This window comes from Indicator indicator, chromosome 4 (genome assembly GCF_027791375.1).
Source record: "Indicator indicator isolate 239-I01 chromosome 4, UM_Iind_1.1, whole genome shotgun sequence".
Lineage (NCBI taxonomy): Eukaryota > Metazoa > Chordata > Aves > Piciformes > Indicatoridae > Indicator > Indicator indicator.
In genome coordinates, this window is record NC_072013.1 from 33,719,981 (window position 1) to 33,741,568 (window position 21,588).

Consider the following 21,588-nt stretch of genomic DNA (forward strand, 5'->3'; position numbering starts at 1 on the left):
TAGTCCTTTAAGACCTCCCGAGTGAAGCTTCAGGTCTCCATGTGGGTAAGGGCAGCTGATAGGAATTACTGTCTGTGTGGCATGGGCTGGTAGTGATGGGTTTGTCCCAAGGGGTGGCTGTCAGACCTCATGAAAAACAGTGAAAGGAGTGAAAATTTCTGCAGTGCATTTTCTTTCTACTGTGCTCTCTGCAGCGTCTCTCTTTGTGTAATTTGCTCCTGTTACTTGAAAACCGAAAGTGCTGATGTATGACAAGCCCTGCTCTTCTCCTCATAGTTAACACTTAATGCAGTTTAATTCCCCTTTCTCTCTCACCTGTTCCTCTAAGGTAGTCAGAAATAACTTTTTAGAAGCGTTAGAAATGCTTTGAAGTTACATGGTTATACATTGTATAGTATACATAATATACATTGTATATATTGTATATATATTGTATAGTATACATAATATACATTGTATAGTATATTGATCATCTGTTTCTTAAAACAAATTCTTTTCAAAAGAACTGATTATGCTCCAGGAATTAGATGCTGCTGGATAAAAGAGAGTAAGAGAACTTCAAAAAAAGTCTTTTGTAGAGTGGTTGTAATTAACTGGCTTTTTGGTGGTGCTCATTTCTTTTTAAACTGAACTGCTTCAATTTTGTTTTCTGCAGAGGACTCACAGACATGAGTTGTTTACTCCTTCACCGATTGTTGCTCATCCTGATGACAGTAAGAGCAAATTCCAGGTAAAAAAAGTCTTTTTTTTTTTTTTTTTCTCTCAAAGAGAACTGTGTTTGTATTACACTTCAATGCAGTATTAATTCTCCAGTGACCTCTTAATTTTACATCCAATATGAGTAATCAATGAAATGAGTTAGTTTTGAGTGTTTTTAGCCTGTGTGTCAAAAATGCAGCTGTTTGGCTCAGATCACCATGAGACAAATGTGGCTTCCTGAGGTGGAAAGGCATTAACTGTTGAGTTTATTACACATTCCTTCCCTCTGCTTGGAGGTGTTTTCCTTGCTTTTCTTTTTTCTAAGCATTAAATTCACAATAATTTTGTAACTTTAGTCTGTGCTGTTCCCATCTCAGCTTTCACATATTCATAGAATCACAGACTCATGGAATGGTTTAGATTGGAAAGGACTTTTCAAGTTCATCCAGTCCAACCCCCTGCAATTAGCTGGGACATCTGCAACTAGAGCAGGTTGCTCAGAGCCTGAAACAACCTGACCTGGAATGCTTCCAGGGATGGGGCCTCTACCACCTCTCTGGGCAACCTGGGACAGGGTCTCACTACCCTCACTGTAAAATATGTCTTCCTTCTCTCCAGTCTGAATCTCACTCTTTTGGTTTAAACCCTTCACCCCTTGTCCTGTCACTGAGCACCACTGACAATAGTCTGGCCTCATCCTCTTGCTCCCTATCCTTTAACTCTTGCTGAGCATTGTTCAGATCCCCTCTCAGGCTGCTCTTCTCCAGGCTAAAGAGCCCCAGGTCTCAGCCTTTCCTCCTCACAGAGATGCTCCACCCCCCTCAGCATTTTTGTAGCCAAGAGTTCCCTGTGTCTCTTGAACTAGGGAGCCCAGAACTGGACACAGTGCTCCAAGTGTGACGTCACTAGGGAGAAGAAGTGGGACAGGAGAACCTTCCTTGTTCTGCTGGCCACAGTCTTCTTAATACATGCCAGGATATCATTGGCTTTCTTGGCCATGACCACATTGCTGGCTCATGCTGAACTTTTTGCTCACCAGCACTTTCCATGTAGCTGCTTTCCCGCAGGTCACCCCCCATCTGTACTGGTGCAGGGAGTTACTCCCCAGAAGGTGCAGGACCCTGCACTTGCAATTGTTGAATTTCATGAGATTCCCCTCTGCCCAACTCTGCAGCCTGTCCAGGTCTCACTGGATGGCAGCACAGCCTGATGAGGTGATAGCTACTCCTCCCAGTTTGGTATCTTTCTCCCTTGGCTGCTTCCTGTCCTCTCTGCCAGCAGTGGCCAGTGCATTGCTCATGCTGGTGCTGTAGAAGAAATTTCTCTCTTCACTGCAGCTTGACAGACCAAGCCAAGTCTATCCCAAAACTACAGACAACACTCTGAGATGTCACCTGTACTGCTCTGGAGTGTTCTCTGCCATCCATCTAGAGATCCTTGATAAAAGTGATTGGTGTCACAGTATGGGTGCAGGCCACAGCAGAAAGTGCCACTTGTTCTTCCCAATTTTCATCCAGTTATAAGCAAAATAATGACAATAAACAACTTGCTAAGCAGTTCTGTAATATTCTTTTTAACAGCCATTACTGGAAACCCTTCCCTGAAGACATTCAGAATGTGTCCTTGATTTTTCTACTGAGTTCTCTCATAGCTTGTTTGTGTACTTATCTAAAAACATCTGCTCATGGTGCTTTGTCTCACTGCTTTAAGAAGAAGATAAATGGAGAGTTTGATTTAATTCTTACTTGATTTTTGTCTCTGGTTCCAGCTGAAAACAGTAGAAACTCTCTTGGGCAATACAGCTAACGTGGGAGAAGTGATTGTGCTTGGGATGATAACTCAGCTCAAGGAGGTAGGTTGCTTTTTATTGTGGATACCTAGGCCAGCATTTGTTCAGTGTTATCGTAGACTAGACAATGAGGCTTGAACATCTCACCACTCTATCTTGACATGTGAGTCAGTGCAGAGCTCCCACCAGTGGTGTGAGACTTAAGAAGAGACTTTCCCACAAGCTTTTGGTGCTAGTGTGTGAGAAAATGTCCTTATCTTCTCACTGCAGAGTTTTTTTCATAGAATCATTAAGATTAGAAGGGATTTCCAAGATCATTAAGTCCAACCATTAACCCAGCACTGCCAAGTCCACCACTAAACCATGTCCCTCTGTACCATGGCTTTTAAATCCCTCCAGGGCTGGGGACTCAACCACTATCTGGGCCAGTCTGTTTCAGGCCTTGTCAACCCTTTTGGTGAACAGATTTTTCCTAATGTCCAACCTAAACCTTCCCTGGTACAACTTGAGGCTGTTTCCACTTCTGCTCTCATTTTTCACTTGGGAGAACAGATCAACTCCCACCTCACTCTAACCTCCTTTCAGGGAGTTGTAGAGAGCCAGAAAGTCTCCCCTCAGCCTCCTCTTTTCCAGGCTCAACAGCCCCAGTTCCCTCAGCAATTCCTCACAAGACGTGTGCTTTAGACCCTTCACCAGCTTCATTGCTCTTCTCTGTCCTTCTTGGAGTGAGGGTCCCAAAACTGAACCCAGTATTTGATGTGTGGCCTCATGAGTGCTGAGCACAGGGGAACAATCCTTGCCCTGGGCCTGCTGGCCACACTGTTGCTGATCCAGGCCAGGATGCTATTTGCCTTCTTGGCTACCTGGATACATGTTGACTCATATTTTCTTTTTGTAATGCTTTATGTCAGCAACTAGAACCAGTTCCATTTTTCAGGCATGCCCCTTCTTGAAATGCTCAAGCTTCCAATGTCTGTGTTAGGACTTGCCACTGCATTGGACAGTGATTGTTAGGAAGGGAGTTGCCAACAATCCAGACTGAAACAGCTCAGAGGGAAGGTGCTAAGATACATTGATGTCAGTGGTCAGGGTTGGGCTGGCCACCAGACAAGTGACAGAGGCTCTCCATGTTCCCCTCTTTCTTCCCAAAGGGAAGAGAAAGGGAAGAAAGGAGAGAGACTGATGGGCTGGGAAAGAAACTGAACCAGCTGGGATGGAAAGAACATGAAACAGACAAAGAGACACAAACCGAGAGCCAACCCAACCCCTGCTGCAATCCCAGCACCATTGGCACCACTGATGCTGGGGGCAGGCACTGGACAAGTCCCAGACTGGACTCAGCAGCAGATGGGAACCAGATTCAGGACCTGGATTCTGGAACTGGATTCAGGAACGCAGGGATTGGGATGGAAGGCAGAAGAGACAGAGTTCTGGGACACCAACCATTGAGCATGGGGCTTGATCCCTCAGCTTGATCCTGAAGATGCCATCCATGGGATGCAATCCCTTGTTGGGCAGTTGAGGGTCACCAATCCTGGATGCCCTTCCCCTCAGGTGCCACCTCTGCCTTCCTGCCCTCAAAGGTAGGACACAAGCTGTGGCAGTGTCCTTGGTGTGCAGAGGAGCAGGTCTTAGGCAGAGCTTTTCTGCTGCCCAGCCCTTGGCAGGAACTCTCTCTGTCAGCTTCTCCTTGCTAGGAGCAGCCCTGTCTGTGGAAACCTGCCGTGAACTTCGTTAAGTATCTCGCTGAGCAGAGGCTGAGCTGGGAAGTCACAGTTCTGTTCTAGCTCAAACCAGGACAAGGGATTATAAACTACATTGGGTGTGGTTCTCCTGCTGTATTCTAAGATGACAGTATTAAAAAAGTGCTGACTGATAGATGCTTCTGATTGAACAATTTATCTGCTGGGTGTGTTTTTCGTTATTAATTAATCCTGTGAATCCTCTTTTTTAGGGGAAATTTTTCCTAGAAGACCCTACAGGAGTGGTCCAGCTAGACCTAAGTAAAACAATATCCTTTTTCTGTGGTGTGAAAGTTGAGGATGTAGACCTGGAGAGTCTTTAATTGAAGGATAAATCAATGTTAAAAATGACATACTGAGAATTGCAGCTCTGTCTTTTTCCTTCTTTTTGAGTCACTTGTTTGCTGAAGCTGTTTCACAGAGACTTTAGGCCAAGGTTAATATACCTCCTAATGGAAGTGGAGCTTCATTCCTCTTTGCCAGTCCTTTGTGAACTTACCTGCTCAGCTACCAAGTTAATTAATTACCTTTCTCTTAAGGCTGGCTATGAACTTTCAGCAGTGTCCAAATATATGACACCACTGGAAAGCAAACTTTTGTCTAAAGAACTCATTGAAGAATCCTGATTTAAGAAAAAGAGATTTCTTAACCTTTCCTCACCAGTTCCACAGTGGTTTATACACTGAATCATGCTTTGTTTTGGCAGAAGGTAAGGCAAGACTGTTTTTCTTAGCTTGTAATAAGTTATCCTGTCCCTGGCTGTTGCTGCAGTTATATGTCTACCAGATGTGGCTGAACAGACAAGTCTCATGTTGATGGGGCTTGACCATAAGCTCAGTTTGTGACAGATATTTGGCTGTAAGCCTTTCCTGTTACCTTGTGGGCTCTGGAGGCAGGGAGGAGTTAAGAGAGCTCTGCCAAATTGGTTAGATTTCAGTGATGATGGTGAGGTATGAACTTCTATAGCAGCTTTGTGAGCCTGGCTCAATCATGCTTGGAGGAAATATGAGTAGATTAAGGAGACAGACTAGAGACTTCTCCCTGCTAATGAGTGATAAGAGGAGAGGAAAAGGGCTCAAATTGTGCCAGGGGAGGTTTAGGTTGGATATTAGAAGAAACTTATTGACTGAAAGGGTTCTCAAACACTGGAACAGGCTGCCCAGAAAGGTGGTTGAATCCCCATCACTGAAGGTATTTAAAAGAGGCAGAGATGTGGTGCTGAGGGACATGGTTTAGCATCAGCCTTGGTAGAGTTAGAGAATTATTGGACTTGATAATCTTAGAGGTCTTTTCCAAGTGAAATGATTCTATGATTCTGCAAACCAAACAGTGTGATTCAACAGTCTAGAAATGCTGCTTTCTGTTGGCAAAGCTTTGGTCCTTCAGAGACTTTAATGAGGCTTCCCATTAAGATGATGGAAGAGCTTGATGATTTGGAGCCTTGTTTTAGCAAAAATAATGGACATTTCTGTGTGTGGAATGTTAGCCTGTGCAACACACTTAATCCCAGGCTATTTTCTAATGTCACGGAGTCATGTAATCATAGAATCGCAGACTCACGCAGTCAGAGTGAAGCCCAATGGCAGCTACATGATTGATCAGAGGTAATAAAAGCTTTTAAGGGGCTTGAGAAAAGAATTTCAGGAGCCAAAATACCTTGGCTGAGATTTGCCAGATGAAGAGGGGAACTTCAGGGAGCAGATGGTGTCAGGAGCAGGACAACTGCAAGAACAGCCAAAGGAATTGAAATCATTTGGGAAACAAATGGGAAATCATAGAATGGTTTGGAAGGGACCTTAGAGATCATCTAGTTCCAACCTCCTGGAGGGGGCAGGGTCACCTTCCACTAGACCAGGTTGCTCAAAGCTCCATTCATAGTGTACTTTATGTTTATAATTTATGAAATAAATAAAAGTTAGGAGCAAAATGATAGCAAGAACAAATAGCACACATTATTTCTGTTCCCCTCACAGGTGGGACAGTTCCTGAGGCAGGGTGCGATTTGATAGAGACTCTTCCAGGGCAGGGCCAGCCAAAATGATTCTTGTTCCTCTGCATTCTGACTCAGTTGGGTTGAGAAGGTTGTTTGTGTGGCTGTGCAGCAAAGGCATCCAAGGAATCTGAAGTTAAAAAAATAGTTGGTTTCTTGCTCAGTCTGTTTTTCAGCCAGGTAGTTCCCTGCTCTGGTTCACCACTAATCAGCACAGGGACTGGTGCTATCACAAGTGAGGGATTGATGGAGGCTGAGACCAGCGCAGCTGCCAACTGTCTGACTAATGTCTAGGACATGATGTTATAAAAGCTAAAGGTTCTTCTGTTGTTCCAAAAATCTCTTAGGCTGGTATGAAGATGAAGTTTTTCATGTGAAGGCTTTTGGATTTCCACCTACTGAGCCTTCTGCTACCACGAGGTATAAAACTGACTTTTGGCAGCCTCCCTTCATATTTTGGTTTGGGATTCTAAGAATGCACATTATTATTTTTGTGGTTCCTGTGGCATTATGCTGTTCTTCTCCCTCCCCAAAGGCTTTGAAATACATGCAGTTTTAAGGAAGCCATTCTGGGATGTGCTGATCTGCTTGGACCAGTGCTAAAGGCTCTTGGGTTCTGCATATTAATGACAATTGAGATCTAAGCCTTTCTCAGTTGCAAAACTAGGCAACTATTGCATGGAAATAAGAAATTCTGTGTTGCTCAAAGACTGGATGTGGGAAGGAACCTAGGTTAAGTATTACCCTGAGATCATTTGCTGAGTTATGGCAGGACAGCATCCCTGCTTTATGTCTAGGTGACAGCCACTTCTCTTGCTTGCTTTCTCCATGAAGTGCTAAATGAGTATTGATACCCTCTGAGCTACCAATCAATGTAATTAAAATAATTTAAGTGAATCATAATAAAAACTAGCAATTTGGGAAGGAAACAGAACTAACTCATATTTTGATGTTGTAGAGCCTTCTATGGGAACATAAACTTCTTTGGAGGGCCTTCTTCAGCTTCAGTAAAGGCTTCTGCAAAACTGAAGCAGCTGGAGGATGAAAACGAAGATGCCATGTTTGTGTTTCTTTCTGATGTGTGGCTGGACCAAGCTGAAGTACTGGAAAAGCTTCACACAATGTTTTCAGGTAGGTGATTCCTGAAATCATAGAATGGTTTGGGTTGGAAGGAACCTTTCAAGGTCATCTAGTCCAAACCCCCTGCAGTCAGCAGGGACATCTGCAACTAGAGTAAGTTGCTTAGAGCTCTGTCCAACTTGACTGGAATGGGTTCAGGGTTGGGGCATCTGCTGTCTCTCTGAACAACCTGGGCCACTGTCTCACCACCCTCAGATTAAAAAATATCTTTGTTACATTTAGTCTAAATGTCCCCTCTTTTAAGTGAGAACTGCTGTGACTCTTATCCTTCTTTCAGAGAGTTTGTGCTATTGTCCTTGGCCCTCAGCAGCCTGGATGAGTGGACCTGATGAATGCAGCAAGGCAATCTGATGTCCTGCTGGGGTCCTTGGTCCCAGTCTGTGGCTCTGTCTCCTGCTTGGCATGGGCTTGAAAGTCTGATCCCATAGCGATGTAGTTGAGGGAATAGCTCAATAGAAAACTAACTGCCTTTGTTGGCAACAGTTTGAAGCTGGGTTAGCTTTGTGAACTCTACAACATGTAGTCTCTTAAAAGCACATTTCTGTCAGGCAGGGAAAGCTGGACAGTGGACAAATGACAACAAGACAATGGTTTCATAGAATTGTTTTGGATGGAAACGAACTTTAAGGTCATCGAGTCCAACTGTTAGCCCAGCACTGCCAAGTCTGCCACTAAACCATGTCCTTTAGCACCACATCTACATGGATTTTCAGTCCCTCTACAGATGGAAACTCCACCACTGCCCTGGCCATCCTGCTTCAGGGGAAGAAATTGTACCTAATGTCCAAAAGTTTTCCTAATGTCCTACTGTTTTGTAAGCCTTTGTTCAAAAGTACACTTTAAACAAACAAAAAAAAGTCAGGCCACAATTCTCTACTGTTGGCAGTGCTCTGAGCATTTTTGGTGTATTTCCATTTTGAGCAAGCTAGAATAAGCTCAACTGTTGCACTTTTTGGGTAGAATCCCACTGAACTCAAGCCCAAAGCCAGCAAAGCCTCACAGTAATTTAGTGGCAGCTGTTTGCATCTCCTGGTTGCTATTACATTTCTTTTGGATCTTCCTCCAACAGTTTTAAATGTCACACTGTAGTATATCTTTGTAACCTGATAGTTTAGGACCAGGAAAGTGATTGTACTTAGCACTGGTGAGACCACACCTTGAGTGCTAGGTTTAGTTTTGAGACCCTTACTCCAAGAAGGACATTGAGGTGCTGAAGCAGGTCCAGAGGAGGGCAACCAAGCTGATGAAGAGTCTGGAGAATAGCTCTGGTGTGAGGAGCAGCTGAGAAAATTTGGGTTGTTAAGCCTGGAGAAAAGGAGGCTGGAGGGAGACTGGCTCTCTGAAACTCCCTGAAAGGAGGTTGGAGCAAGGTGGGAGTTGGTCTCTTTTTCTCAGGTAACAAGTGACAGGATGAGAGAAAGTGGCCTCAAGTTGCACCAGGGGTGGTTTAGGTTGGGTATTAGAAGAAACTTCTTCACTGAAAGAGTTCTGAAACACTGGAACAGGCTGCCCAGAGAGGTGGTTGAATCCCCATTCCTGAAGGTGTTTAAAAGCTGTGTAGATGTGGTGCTGGGGGACATGGTTTAGCACAAGTATCGGCAGACTTCAATAATGGTTGGACTCAAGGATCTTAAGGGTCTTTTCCAACCAAAACTGATTCTGTGATTCCTTTTCACAAATCACTCAGTACTAATGTTGTTTTGGACAGCTGCCATTTTTCTGTGCTGCGTCAAGAATGTTTCTCTTCCTTGTGAAAGTTCTTCCTAGGCTTAAAGAAAACCTCATACTTCATCAGAGATCAGCAGTTCCTCCAGTACTTTCTGGTTCTACCTACAAAAAATGTCAGTTACTCTTAAAATACGAACTGTTTCTTCCACACATCATTACATTAGCAATGTTGACAACATTTGGATAGCATGCATCTGTGAGATCTGTGAATTGCTTCTTTGTGTTCCAGAGCAGCTTTGGAACGGCTCGTTCTGTCTGTCTTAGGTAGAATGAAAGCCTGAGAGGGTGGATACTTTAAAAACAAGCAGCATAAAATTAAGGGTAGGAAACTGCAACTCACCTAAAGAATATTGAATACAAATTGCCACACTGTCAGGGGTCAGGGCTGGGCTGGCCACAAGAAAAGTGACAAAGGCTCTCTGTGAAGCCCTCTGCCTGCCCAAAGAGAAGAGAAAGGGAAGAAGGGAGAAAGACTGATGGGCTGGGAAAGAAACTGAACCAGCTGGGATGGAAAGAAGAGCAATCCCTTGGAATAGAGACAAAGAGACACAAACCAAGAGCCAACCCAACCCCTGCTGCAATCCCAGCACCATTGGCACCACTGATGCTGGGGGCAGGCATTGGGCAAGTCCCAGACTGGACTCAGCAGCAGATGGGAACCAGATTCAGGACCTGGATTCTGGAACTGGATTCAGGAACACACAGCCCAGAATGGAAGGCAGAAGGGACAGAGTCCACCTAGGACAATAGTCAGGGAAGAAGAGGCTTAGCCCTGGGGATTCCTCAGCTTGATCCTGAAGATGCTATCCGTGGGATCCAGTCCCCTGTTGGGCAATTAAGGGTCACCTGTCCTGTCTGCTCGTCCCCTCAGGTGCCACCTCTGCCTTCCTGCCTTCAAAGGTGGGGCACAAGCTGTGGCAGTTCCCTTGGTGTCCAGAGCCTTTCTGCATCCCAGCCCTTGGCAGGAGCTCTCCCCATCAGCTTCTCCCTGCTAGAAGCAGCTCCTGGCTGTGCAAACCTGCCCTGACCTTCAGAAAGTGCCTCAGTGAGCAGAGCCTGAGCTGGGAAGCCACAGCAGTGACCAGAACCAGTTCTGATGTAGCCTAAACCAGGACACTGTCTCATCCAGAAGTTACATAACCAGTTTATGTTGATCAAAGTTGGCAAGATCCTTGAAGTAAACTGAACTGGACCTAAGATGGCTTATAGTGAAGTAATAAAGGGACTTTAGTCAGTGAGGTTAATATTCTGAACTCACCTGGCAAAGATGCAAACATTGCATTTGTTATTTTCAGGCTTCTTTAATAGGCAATTAATAAACCTCATAATTATAGACTAAAAATAATAGCTGAGTGGCTCAGCAAGGATAAAACATTGATGAGCCATTTCTCTGCTATAAACAGTTCTGTCCTATTTACCAACTGGATTGAAAAATAGCAAAGCAGATCCAAGTCTGCTACCGCCTGTTAGGAAAATGGAGAGTAACAGGGGATGTGAGATGAATTCCTGAGTAGATGGTTTTATTTTTATTGTGAGGATGGGAATTTGGTTTCATTTTTTTTAACTCTTTGCTCTAAAGAATGTGCTTCTGAGTGATCAGTAATATGGGGAGGATTCATCAGGTTCTTAAAGCCATGGTTTAGTGGGCATGGTGTCGATGAGACCTTTTCCAACCTTAATGATTCCATGAAAACACTGAGGCAGTTCAGTTATTGATGCTTTATAATGCCAAGGAGTGAATTAAATGTTGGTAGAGCCCTTGAACTGGAATGATGCATGGAGGTTGATAGCAATCCATCGCCACCTATCTGCTATTTTTCTCTTTAAGCAAAGAGTATGGTTTTAAATTTATTATAATTGTACTTTGTGTCATTATATGACAGGGTCAGTGGTTAGCTGGCTACACACACACAATGTTGTTGGAACTGGGCCTGTAAATAACAGAGAGTTCCTTGAAGTGACATTTGTACCTTGCCCTCATCATTTTTAAGTTAACAAAAGCCTGTGTCAGGAAAATTCTTCAAGTGTATTAACAGCAGCAGAACTTGAAGTGCTGCTTCAGGGAATGGGCTAGGGAGGGGAAAGCTGAAAGGTTCTGAAGTTTATGGATGTACTCACAGAGAAAGTCTTGTTTTCCCAGGTTATTCCTCTGCACCTCCAACCTGCTTTTTCTTTTGTGGAAATTTTTCCTCCGCACCATATGGAAAAAATCAAATACAATCACTGAAAGGTAGGGAAGTCTTTGTGTACACTCAGGCATCAAATTAGCATAATGATGGCAAAACAAATAGAGCAGGAAAAAATCCTTTCTTTTCTAGGTAGCACATTTTTTTAATGCACTGAAGTCTAGGGGTGCTTAATGTCTAACCAAGTGTTATATCACAGATTCTTTTTTCTTGATTCCAGGTTCTCTGAAGGCTCTTGCAGATATTATATGTGAATATCCCAATATCCATAAAAGGTACACTGTGCTATGAAAAAAGGAAAAGTGTTTATTTTGTGAAACCTTTGCTTTAATTACTTTAAGAACCTAACAGATGCTGTGTTTTCCCATTGTTGTGAGCCATTGTTGTACTATGATCAGATAGCAGCTGCTCTTATCACAGGCCTCTCTGTTTGTTTTGGGAGCAGCATAAGGCTTTGATTTTTACCTAAAATAAAAATCTGCTTTTGGAAGCTGCTATAAGTGAGCAAAGGTGAAATGGCCTCTCCCTGTATCCCACATGCATTAAACATGGCCTGTAAGTTCCCAAGAGTGGTATTTGGGTGAGCCCTTTTCCCCTAGAATTCCCTTGAAATCAGCAGAGTACTGCTTTGCAAACTGGTGTTGAAGCCAGTGTTGTACCTTAATTACTGGGTTCAGTTGTGGGCTTCTCACTCCAAGAAGGACATTGAGGTGTTGGAGCATGTCCAGAGAAGGGCAACAAAGCTGGTGAAGGCTCTGGAGAACAGGTCTGGTGAGGAGCAGCTGAGGGAACTGGGGTTGTTTAGACTGAAGAAAAGGAACCTGAAGGGAGATCTCATTGTTCACTACAACTCCTTGAAAGGAGGTTGAAATGAGGCAGGGGTTGGTCTTTTCTTCCATGAGGCAAGTGACAAGACCAGAGAAAACAGTTACACCACTGGAAGTTTATGTTGTGCATTCGGAACGATTTCTTCTCTGAAAGGGTTGCCTACTCCTGGAACAGGCTGTGCAGAGAAGTGGTTGAATCCCCATCCCTGAAGGTGTTTAAAAAGTGTGTAGATGTGGTGCTGAGGGACATTGTTTGGCAGTGAACTTGATAGTGTTGGGCTGATGTTTGGACTTCATGATCTTAAAGGTTTTTTCCAGCCTAAACAATTCTATGATTCTCTGCTGCTATGAGCACCTACAGGCCTTCCGTACCAGCCCCAGATAATGTCACCTGAAACACTGCCTGCTGCCTACAGGGAGACATCTCATTTCTGTCTTTTCCATTCTTGCATACACAGTTCTCCACAGCTTGAGAACTAGCCAAAGCCACACCATCCTGCAAAGGAATCATTTGTTTATCCTTTCTTGTGTCCTTGCTCTGTGGGAGCCCATTCCAGGCCTGAAGGACTAAATCCCTTCAAGAGAGATTTAAATATACAAAGGAAAGTAGAACCCAGGGAAGCAGCCAGGCTTATCCTTTCTGGCTTCTGATCTTGGAATTTGTAACAGGAGCCCCTCAGCAGAGCTAGTTCCTAAAAAGGGCTCTGAAACAAGAATGGCCACAGGCTGCAGCTCTTGAGCTCTGTGAGATGTGAGTGAGTGTATCTCCTGTACTTATCCTCCATCCTTTATCCTGGTGGAGACACCTGGATACCCTGCTGGATTATCTGGGATCCCTTTATGGGATCCTGGAGCCCATTGCCATTGAGTCCCTAGCTAGGCCTTCTCCCCCTCTACTCTGCTCTGGTGAGACCCCACCAGGAGTCCTGTGTCCAGTTCTGGTGCCCCCAGCATAAGAAGGACAAGGAACTGCTGGAGCAGGTCCAGAGGAGGCCACGAAGATGATCAGAGGGCTGGAGCACCTCTCCTGTAGGGGCAGGCTGATAGAGTTGGAGCTGTTCAGCCTGGAGAAGGGAAGGCTCAGGGGAGACCTTAGAGCAGCCTTTGAGTACTTGAAGGGGGCTACAGGAGAGCCGGGGAGGGACTTTTTGTAATGGCTTGTAATAGGACAAGGGGGAATGGGTCAAAGCTGGAAGAGGGGAAATTTAGACTGCATATTAGGAAGAAATTCTTTCCAGTGAGGGTGGTGAGACACTGGAACAGGTTGCCCAGGAAGGTTGTGGATGCCCTCTCCTTGGAGGTGTTCAAGGCCAGGCAGGATGGGGCCTTGAACAACCTGGTCTAGTGGAAGGTGTCCCTGCCCATGGCAGGGGGGTTGGAACTAGATGATCTTGAAGGTCCCTTCCAACCCAAACCATTCTATGAATCTCCCTTCCTCCAGTCAATCCTTTTTCCACGGTGAGGAGTTTTTAAGGTTTCCTCCACTTCAGGGAGGAATGGATATGTATCTTACACCTTAGCTTTGATTTCTGTGATGCTTCAGGCCAGGAAGAGCTGTCATCTCTGCTTCAGAGCAGGTTATTTACAATGCATCTGTGAAGGGCTGCACTTACTCAATGTTTAGATACTTCTAGGAGATAAAAGTTATACCTTGAACTTTTTTACAGTAGTCGATTTGTGTTTGTTCCTGGCCCTGAAGACCCCGGTCCTGGTTCTGTTCTACCAAGGTCAGTTTGCTTCATTTTCTCCAGTTTTGGAATGTTGAGTTAAATAGTTAAAGCAAGGCTTGCTTGGTAACATCTGTTGCTGTTTATTTTAGACCTCCCCTGGCTGAAAATATTACAGAGGAATTCAGAGAGCTGGTGCCATTTTCAGTTTTCACCACAAATCCTTGCAGGTAAGTGTGGAACTTACTGCTCTTTTTCATGCTGGTTTTGTTTTGTTTTTTTCACTGAATGACTCATCTGCAGGTGTAGTTTTTCAAACTTACAAATTCTGGAAAAAAAAAAGTCTTAACTGTTTTAAATTATTAGAGTTCCTCACTTGTATTAGTTGTCAATTATCTTTAAATACATTAATATTACACACAAGGAGGCCAGGCTGAGAGAGCTGGGGTTGTTCAGCATGGAGAAGAGAAGGCTCCAGGGAGACCTTCTTGTAGCCTTTCAGTGCTTAAAAAGAGACTGAAAAGAAAGCTGGGGACAGACTTTTTAGCAAGGCCTGTTTGTGGCAGGACGAAGGGTGATGGTTTAAACTAAAAGAGGGAGGTTCAGGGTAGAGAGAAGAAAGATTTTTTTTTTTTTTTTTTTTTTTTTTTTTTTTTTTTTTTTACAGTGAGGGTGGTGAAACCCTTGTCCTGTGTTGCCCAGAGAGGTGGTAGAGGCCCCATACCTGGAACTATTCCAGGTCAGGTTGTTTGGGGCTCTGAGTAACCTGCTCTAGTTGCAGGTGTCCCTGCTGACCGCAGGGGGATTGGTCTAGATGACCTGTAAAAGTCCCTGCCATCCCAAACCAGCCTATGATTCTGTGAATAAAGAAATAAACTAGTCATGATAGAAATAATGCTAAAAGCTTGATAGCAAAGACCAGAAGCATCATGGTTTTTTCTGAATTTGGAGAGAATGAAGATGGGAAATTAGTATTTCAACGGAAATGTGCTTTTTTCATTTTGCTACATTAGAAGGAGATAATTTTCATAATGCAGCTCCCTATCTTTTAGTTTCATCTCCATGTATTCAATTTAATTCATGTTTTCCGTTTAGGATTCAATATTGCACCCAAGAAATAATCATCTTTCGTGAAGATTTGGTAAACAAAATGTGCAGAAATTGCATCCGCTTCCCTAGCAGCAACATGGACATTCCAAACCATGTGAGTATTGTGTTCAGTATTTCTTGCCAAGATCTCCTTGGCAGGTCTGCATGTAGGTTGCTCCACTCTGTATTGTCACATGTTGTAAGAGGAACCAAGAGGGGTTATAATAAGGATCTGTACATTTAGTATTCAACAAGCACCAGCAACAAAACTGGTGAAGGGTGTAGAGCACAAGTATTGTGAGGGACAGCTGAGGGGACTGGGGTTTTTGAGCCTGGAGAAGAAGAGGCTGAGGGGAGACCTTCTGGCTCTCTACAACTCCCTGAAAGGAGGTTGTACTCAGCACTGATGAGGTCTGATACACTGATGAGTACAGTTTGGGATTAGTTTTGAGCCCCTCACTCCAGGACAGATGTTGAGGTGCTGGAGCAGGTCCAGGGAAGTGCAGTGAATCTGGTGAAAGGTTCGAACAGGTCTTGTGAGGAGCAGCTGAAGGAACTGGAGTTGTTTAGTCTGGAGAAAAGGAGGCTGAAGGGAGACCTTTTGGCTCTCTGCAGCTCCTTGGAAGGAGGCTGGAGCTAGGTAGAAGTCTGCCTCTTTTCCCAAGGAACAAGCAATAGGAGAAAAGGTTTCACCAGGGGAGGTTTAGGTTGGACATGAGGAGCAATTTCTTCCCCAAAAGGGTTGTCAAGGCCTGGAACAAACTTCCCAGGTCAGCGTTGGAATCCCCATTCCCGGAGGAATTTCAAAGCTGTGTGGATGTGGTGCTGAAGGACATGGTTTAGTCGTGGACTTGGCAGTGCAGGGTTAACAATTGGACTTGACCTTGGAGGTGTTTTTCAACCTTAATAATCCTAAGATTCTGTTCCTCTGTTTTTACCTTCATTTCCATCTTGACAGGAAAATAACTGGAGCCATGGTACTGAATATAAAAAGTTCCACCTAAACATGGGGAGGATCTTCTTTAATTTAAGGGTAACAGAGCACTGGAGCAGGCTGCCCAGAGAGGTTGTGGAGTCTCCATCTCAGGAGATGCTCAAAACCCACCTGGATGTGGTCCTGTGTGACCTGCTCTAGGTGAACCTGCCTTGGCATGGGGGTTGGACTCAATGACCTCCAGAGGTCTCTTTCAGCCCCTACCAGTCTGTAATTCTGTGTTTGATGGCATCCAGTCATTCTGGCTGTCCCACCACAGGTGTTCCTAAACACAGAACTTCAAAGCAGCTGCCTCTTGGTGTATGTGCAGCAGCAGTGAATGTTGTTCCAAGAAATACTTATTCCTAAGGGCAAAGTTTCACACAAATGACTTTTTTTTTCAAAGAAGTGATCAATTAACAAGCGACATTTGCAGTAAAGCAGCATCTCACTTTTCCAAAAGGTCATCTGCTGCTTCTGCCTTCTTCCTTGAAGTCTTAATCCTGCTTTTGATACAGGGCCACAGCTCTCTGAGTTATGGTTCTAGTTAATGAATGCACAGCAGGAGCTGATGGGACTTACTGATATAATTGAATGAGAAAAATCCAGGCAGAACTGGCTTGTTGCAGTGATGGATTGAGTCTGTTTCTGTTTATTTTATTGAGGTTTTTTGTTTGTTTAACTTAGAAACTTCTTTTAGCTCTTGCTTCACTCCATCAGGATAGTGCTCAGCTTCTTTGTGAATGCAGGGAACCTATTGTGGATACTGCTGCACCTTGGTTTTGGTGTGCATGTCTGCCTGTATGTGTGTGTACCCTGCAAGCCAGCAGTGGAAAAAGAACATAGAAACAAAGAATTGTTTTGGTTGTAAAAGACCTTTGAAATCATTGAGTCCAACCATTATCTAAGCCTACCAAGGCTGGTGCTAAACCATGCCCTCAGCACCACATCCCTGCATCTTTGAAACACCTCCAGAGAAGATGGGGATTCAACCACCTTTCCTGGGCAGCCTGTTACAGTGTTTGAGAACCCTTTCAGTCAAGAAGCTTCTTCTAATGTCCAACCTAAACCTCTCCTGGTGCAACTTCAGGTCATTTCTCCTCATCCTATCACTTGTAACACGTGAGAAGAGACTAACCTCCACCTCACTTCAGCCTCCTTTCAGGCGGTTGGAGAGAGCCAGAAGGGCTTCAGCCTCCTTTTCTCCAGGCTAAACAACCCCAGTTCCCTCAGCTACTCCTCACCAGACCTGTTATTCAGACCCTTCACCAGCTTTGTTACTCTTCCCTGGACATTCTCCAGTGCTTCAATATTCTTCTTGGAGTGAGCGCTCCAAAACTGAACCCAGTACTCCAAGATGCAGTGATGAATGTCATGTCACAGTACTCAAGGTTTGAGATGAATGAGAGAAGGAAATTTTGTTCCTAACATTAGAGTGAATTATTAGTGTCTTCAGGCCTTGAATAGTGTTAGTGGAGTAACTCGGCCTGTGCTTGGTGCAATCTTTACATTTGACAGCAGACCCTTCCACCATGTCCCTATGTGATTTTGGCCCTTTGGGGAGAATGGAGCCAAATGGCAGCTACATGATTGGTAAGAGTTAATAAAAGCTTTCAAGGGGCTTGAGAAAAGAGTTTCAAGAACCAAAATACTCTGTCTGGGATTTGCCAGATGAAAAGGGAATTTCAGGGGTCAGCTGGTGTCTGGAGCAGGACAATTGCAAGAACAGACAAATGAATTGAAGTAATTTAGGAATCAAACGCGAATCAAATGAATCATAGAATGGCTGTGGTTGGAAGGAACCTTCAAGATCATCTAGTTCTAACCCCTTGGAGTGGGCAGAGATGCTTCCTACTAGACCACATTGCCTGAGGTCCCATCCAACCTGGCTTTGAACACTTCCAGGTTCAGAGCCTCCACAACTTCTCTGGGCAACCTGTTCCAATGCCTCATCAGCCTCGTGGTTAATCATTTTAGAATCAAATTATTTGCCACACGCCCCCCCAGGAAAAAATGCTAGGTTTAAGTGTGGTTTTTGTGGGTAACTGGTACTGCTAGGAATCCCTGAAGAGAAAAAAACAAACCAAACACCACAAATTGGAAGCTGTGGCAGTGTTGGTGTATTCTGGATTGGAGGAACAATTAATCAGATTGTCTCTTTTGGAAAGTCTGATCAGTATCTTCAAATATTAGCTGATATGCTTCAGGAAGGACGTTATGTATTAAAAAAACCCACAAGACAACAAAGAAACCATCACCTGACTGCTGTTAGGTGCTGCTTTATTCTAGACATACGTTATTCTATATGTTAGTCTATACATTATTCTATACGTTCAAGAGGAGACTGGATGAGGCACTTAGTGCCATGGTCTGGTTGATTGCTTAGGGCTGGGTGATAGGTTGGACTGGATGATCTTGGAGGTCTCTTCCAACCTGGTTGATTCTATGAGTCTATGATTCTATAATCAGAGAGACTGAGAAACACCAGAAAACCATTTCCAGGTTCAAAGTTTCTTTATTAGCAGGGCATTAACATCTTCAGGAATGCAATTGACTTCTAGAAGGTGGCTCAGACTAACTCTTGATGTTTATCTTGCAGTTCGTGAAGACCATATTGTCCCAAGGACACCTGACGCCGCTGCCGCTGTACGTCAGCCCGGTGTACTGGGCCTACGACTACTCGCTGAGGGTTTATCCTGTGCCTGACATGCTCGTCATCGCAGATAAATACGACCCCTTCACTGTCACCAACACGGACTGCATTTGCATAAATCCTGTAAGATTTCCTTAGGCTTCACCAAAATAGAAGAGGGTGCAGCCACATTCACTTCGTGTCTCCTTGCTACTTGCATTTTACTGATGCAAGGGTGGTGTCTACATTTTTCTTCGCAGGGTTCATTTCCAAGAAGTGGATTTTCATTCAAGGTATTTTACCCATCCAACAAGACAGTTGAAGACAGGTAAATATATTCAGTTTCTTGTTGATATTTATATTTCTTCATAAGTATCTCCTTAGCTGATGACTTTCTCATTATCAAGAAGGGCACAGAAAATTGATACTAGGAACAGAGTGAGTGTTCTAATAGTTTAACATAAACTAGTACTTCATACTTAGTGTAAGAAATTCTTAAATAATAATAAATTAGAAATGACAGTCAGAAAATTATGAGAAGCATGGGGCATAGGTAAAATGAAAGGTAATTGTACCAATCACATTCTGGACTGATCCCCAGCAGCGTGGGTGGAGGGGATTCTGCCCCTCTGCTCTTCTGAGACCCCACCTGTAGTGCTGGGGCCAGCTCTGAAATCTTCAGCACGTGAGAGACATGGACCTGTTGGAGCAGGGCCAGTGGAGGCTACAGCAGGGATGGGAGGCTTGGAAGCCCTCTGCTGAGAGGCCAGGCTGAGAGTTGGGATCGTTCAGCCTGGAGAAGAGAAAGCTTTATGGAGACTTTCTTGTAGTCTTTCAGTACTTAAAGAAGAAAGATGGGGACAGACTTTTGAGCACTGCTTATTGTGAGAGGACAAGGGATGATGGTTTTAAAATAAAAGACCGAGATTCAGACTGTTGCAGGTTTTCCAGAGAGGTGGTAGATGTCCCATCCCTGGAACCACTTTAGGTCATGTTGTTTGGGGTCCTGAGCAACCTGCTCTAGTTGCACATTGCCCTGCTGACTAGGGGGAGGAGAGGGCTGGTCTAGATGACCTTCAAAGATCCCTTCCCACCCAAATAATTTTTGTGGTTCTATGATTCTATATAATTTTCAATAACTGAAATCCAATTGGGAAAATGATTTGTTTCTGGAGATGATTGTTACATAGGTTAATTATACTTAAGAACCGTTCTTGGTTCATTCTGTGATCATAATCAAGCCCCGAAGCCACTTTCATGCTCTGATTGATTCAATTGCAAATTTGCTTAATCTTTGATTTCAAATCTCAAATGTAACACTCCCTACTCGACCCATGTAACCTTTATTTGAATATAGAAAATGTCCTAACATGAGATGTTTTAGGTCTTTAAATAGTTTAAAACATTATTAAGTCTTTCACAGATGAAGAAATAGAATAATATGTTATTTATTAAGCATCTTTTTAAAACCTAAATATTGTTTTTGTTTGGTCTTTTCAGCAAGCTTCAAGGTTTCTGAATTTCCATGAGCTCGCAAAAAGGGAGTGAAGCCAACTTGACTGAGACCTGTTGAGTTTTATGATGTATTACAGGCTATTTATAATCAACGTCAAAGCTAAAATGATGTATTTTGTAAACAATAAACCTTTACAGGAAAAGATACTGCTGTTAGCTGAGATAAAATGTAGAGACATGGCAAAGATTAATTGGCAAAGCACTATAAAAGAAGGCAGCTGGAGGAACCAGATGTGTATCAAACAGAAAATACTCATCTGAGGGGAAAAAAAAAAAAGCTTAAAAACAGGGAGAACTTTGTCTTTCACTATGCTGAGTTGAGCGGATTGTTATCTACAGGAGATACTAAAGTGTGTGACTTTGGACAGGATAGATCTAGAGAAGATTTGTGAGGTGTCGTTTACTGACGGTAGGATGTAGTCTATTTGCAGATAGTGTTAGGCAGGCAGGTGAGGAGAGGTAAGGGGAACAAAGACATGGACCTCTGGAAGTTCTGCAGAAGGCGGGGAGGAAGAAATCTTGGAGAAGCAATCCAGGAAGGTGGGAGAGAGTCAGGGCCTGGTAGCACTTACTGCTGCATCAACAGTTGATTTTGGCTTACAGCAGAGAGCAGCCTGTTGGCATTTGAACCTGGTCCCTTTTCAATGAAAATAAGCAAAAAAACCCTGCTACAGCCACTTGTGGGCATCAAGACCAGGAAAACAGAGTGGTGCTACCCTAAAGTGTCCTAATTAGGTGTAGAATAGACAAGGGACCCTCAGAACCCACTCTTCTGTTTCATAGCCCCATTCCCATAGCCCCACTGAAACAAGCATGGATGAGGGGGCAGGAGACATGGATGGAAGCTGGGAGCTGAACTGCCCAGAATTAAACCCAAAACACAGACTGTGCCAGTGCTCCTGAATGCACTTCCTGATCCTGGGCTGGGAGGGGAGGGCAAGGAGAGATCAGAGATGTGGGACAGAGTAAAATGAGTCTTGCAGAGGGATGAGGAGACAAGGGTGGAGAGCCACCCCCATGGAAGACAAGGGCAAGGGCTGAGAGACACCATGAAGCCAGAAGTGAAAGGACGAGAAAGGCTCAGCAAGGCAAATTGACTCCAAGAAAGACCACAGAGTAAAAATTCTGCAAAATAACATGCAAAATTGTCTTCACTTATTTGTCTGTTGGTTCTGGGGTGCAAGTGGGTTTTAGCCACTATAAGAAGCCCTTAAACCCTCCAGAATTCCTACTGCAAGGGCTTATAGGTTTCAACATGGTGATGCATGCTGAAGGTGAATCTTGGTGAAGTCACGAAGACATGTTTTGTCATGTGAAGTTTCATCAGGGGAGGTTTACATTGGACATGAGGAACAATTTCCTCTTCAAAAAGGGTGTCAAGGCCTAGAACAGGCTCCCCAGGGCAGCATTAAAAGTCCCCATCCCTGGAGGGGTTTCAAAGCTGTGTATATATGGTGCTGAGAGACATGGGTTAGTGGTGACCTGGGAGCGTTGGACTCCGTGATCTTAAAAGTTCTTTTCCAGCCTAAACGATTCAATAAAGCAGAAACTTAGAGACAGGGCGGGGAGAGAGCCCGCCATACTGTTTGGCGTCTCCATAGCAACAGACCG

At 44.1% G+C, this 21,588-nt stretch overlaps 1 protein-coding gene across 3 annotated transcripts in view; it reads left to right on the forward strand.

Annotated features, from left to right (window-relative positions):
• The window catches only part of POLE2 (DNA polymerase epsilon 2, accessory subunit), a 32,740-nt gene extending 12,749 nt beyond the window's left edge, over nucleotides 1–19,991 (forward strand). For 2 of the 3 annotated variants that reach the window (XM_054400362.1, XM_054400364.1), the window contains 14 exons: nucleotides 656–730; nucleotides 2,468–2,551; nucleotides 4,443–4,499; nucleotides 4,891–4,939; nucleotides 6,568–6,640; nucleotides 7,179–7,351; nucleotides 11,229–11,318; nucleotides 11,495–11,549; nucleotides 13,769–13,828; nucleotides 13,921–13,998; nucleotides 14,864–14,972; nucleotides 18,430–18,606; nucleotides 18,723–18,790; nucleotides 19,963–19,991. In XM_054400362.1, the coding sequence (XP_054256337.1) occupies nucleotides 656–730; nucleotides 2,468–2,551; nucleotides 4,443–4,499; nucleotides 4,891–4,939; nucleotides 6,568–6,640; nucleotides 7,179–7,351; nucleotides 11,229–11,318; nucleotides 11,495–11,549; nucleotides 13,769–13,828; nucleotides 13,921–13,998; nucleotides 14,864–14,972; nucleotides 18,430–18,606; nucleotides 18,723–18,790; nucleotides 19,963–19,981 (1,167 nt within the window). In that variant the 3' untranslated portion in view covers nucleotides 19,982–19,991. The remainder of the gene's footprint in view (nucleotides 1–655; nucleotides 731–2,467; nucleotides 2,552–4,442; nucleotides 4,500–4,890; nucleotides 4,940–6,567; nucleotides 6,641–7,178; nucleotides 7,352–11,228; nucleotides 11,319–11,494; nucleotides 11,550–13,768; nucleotides 13,829–13,920; nucleotides 13,999–14,863; nucleotides 14,973–18,429; nucleotides 18,607–18,722; nucleotides 18,791–19,962) is intronic. The other variant, XM_054400363.1, reaches the window with a different exon arrangement.
• The last annotated feature ends 1,597 nt before the right edge of the window (nucleotides 19,992–21,588 follow it).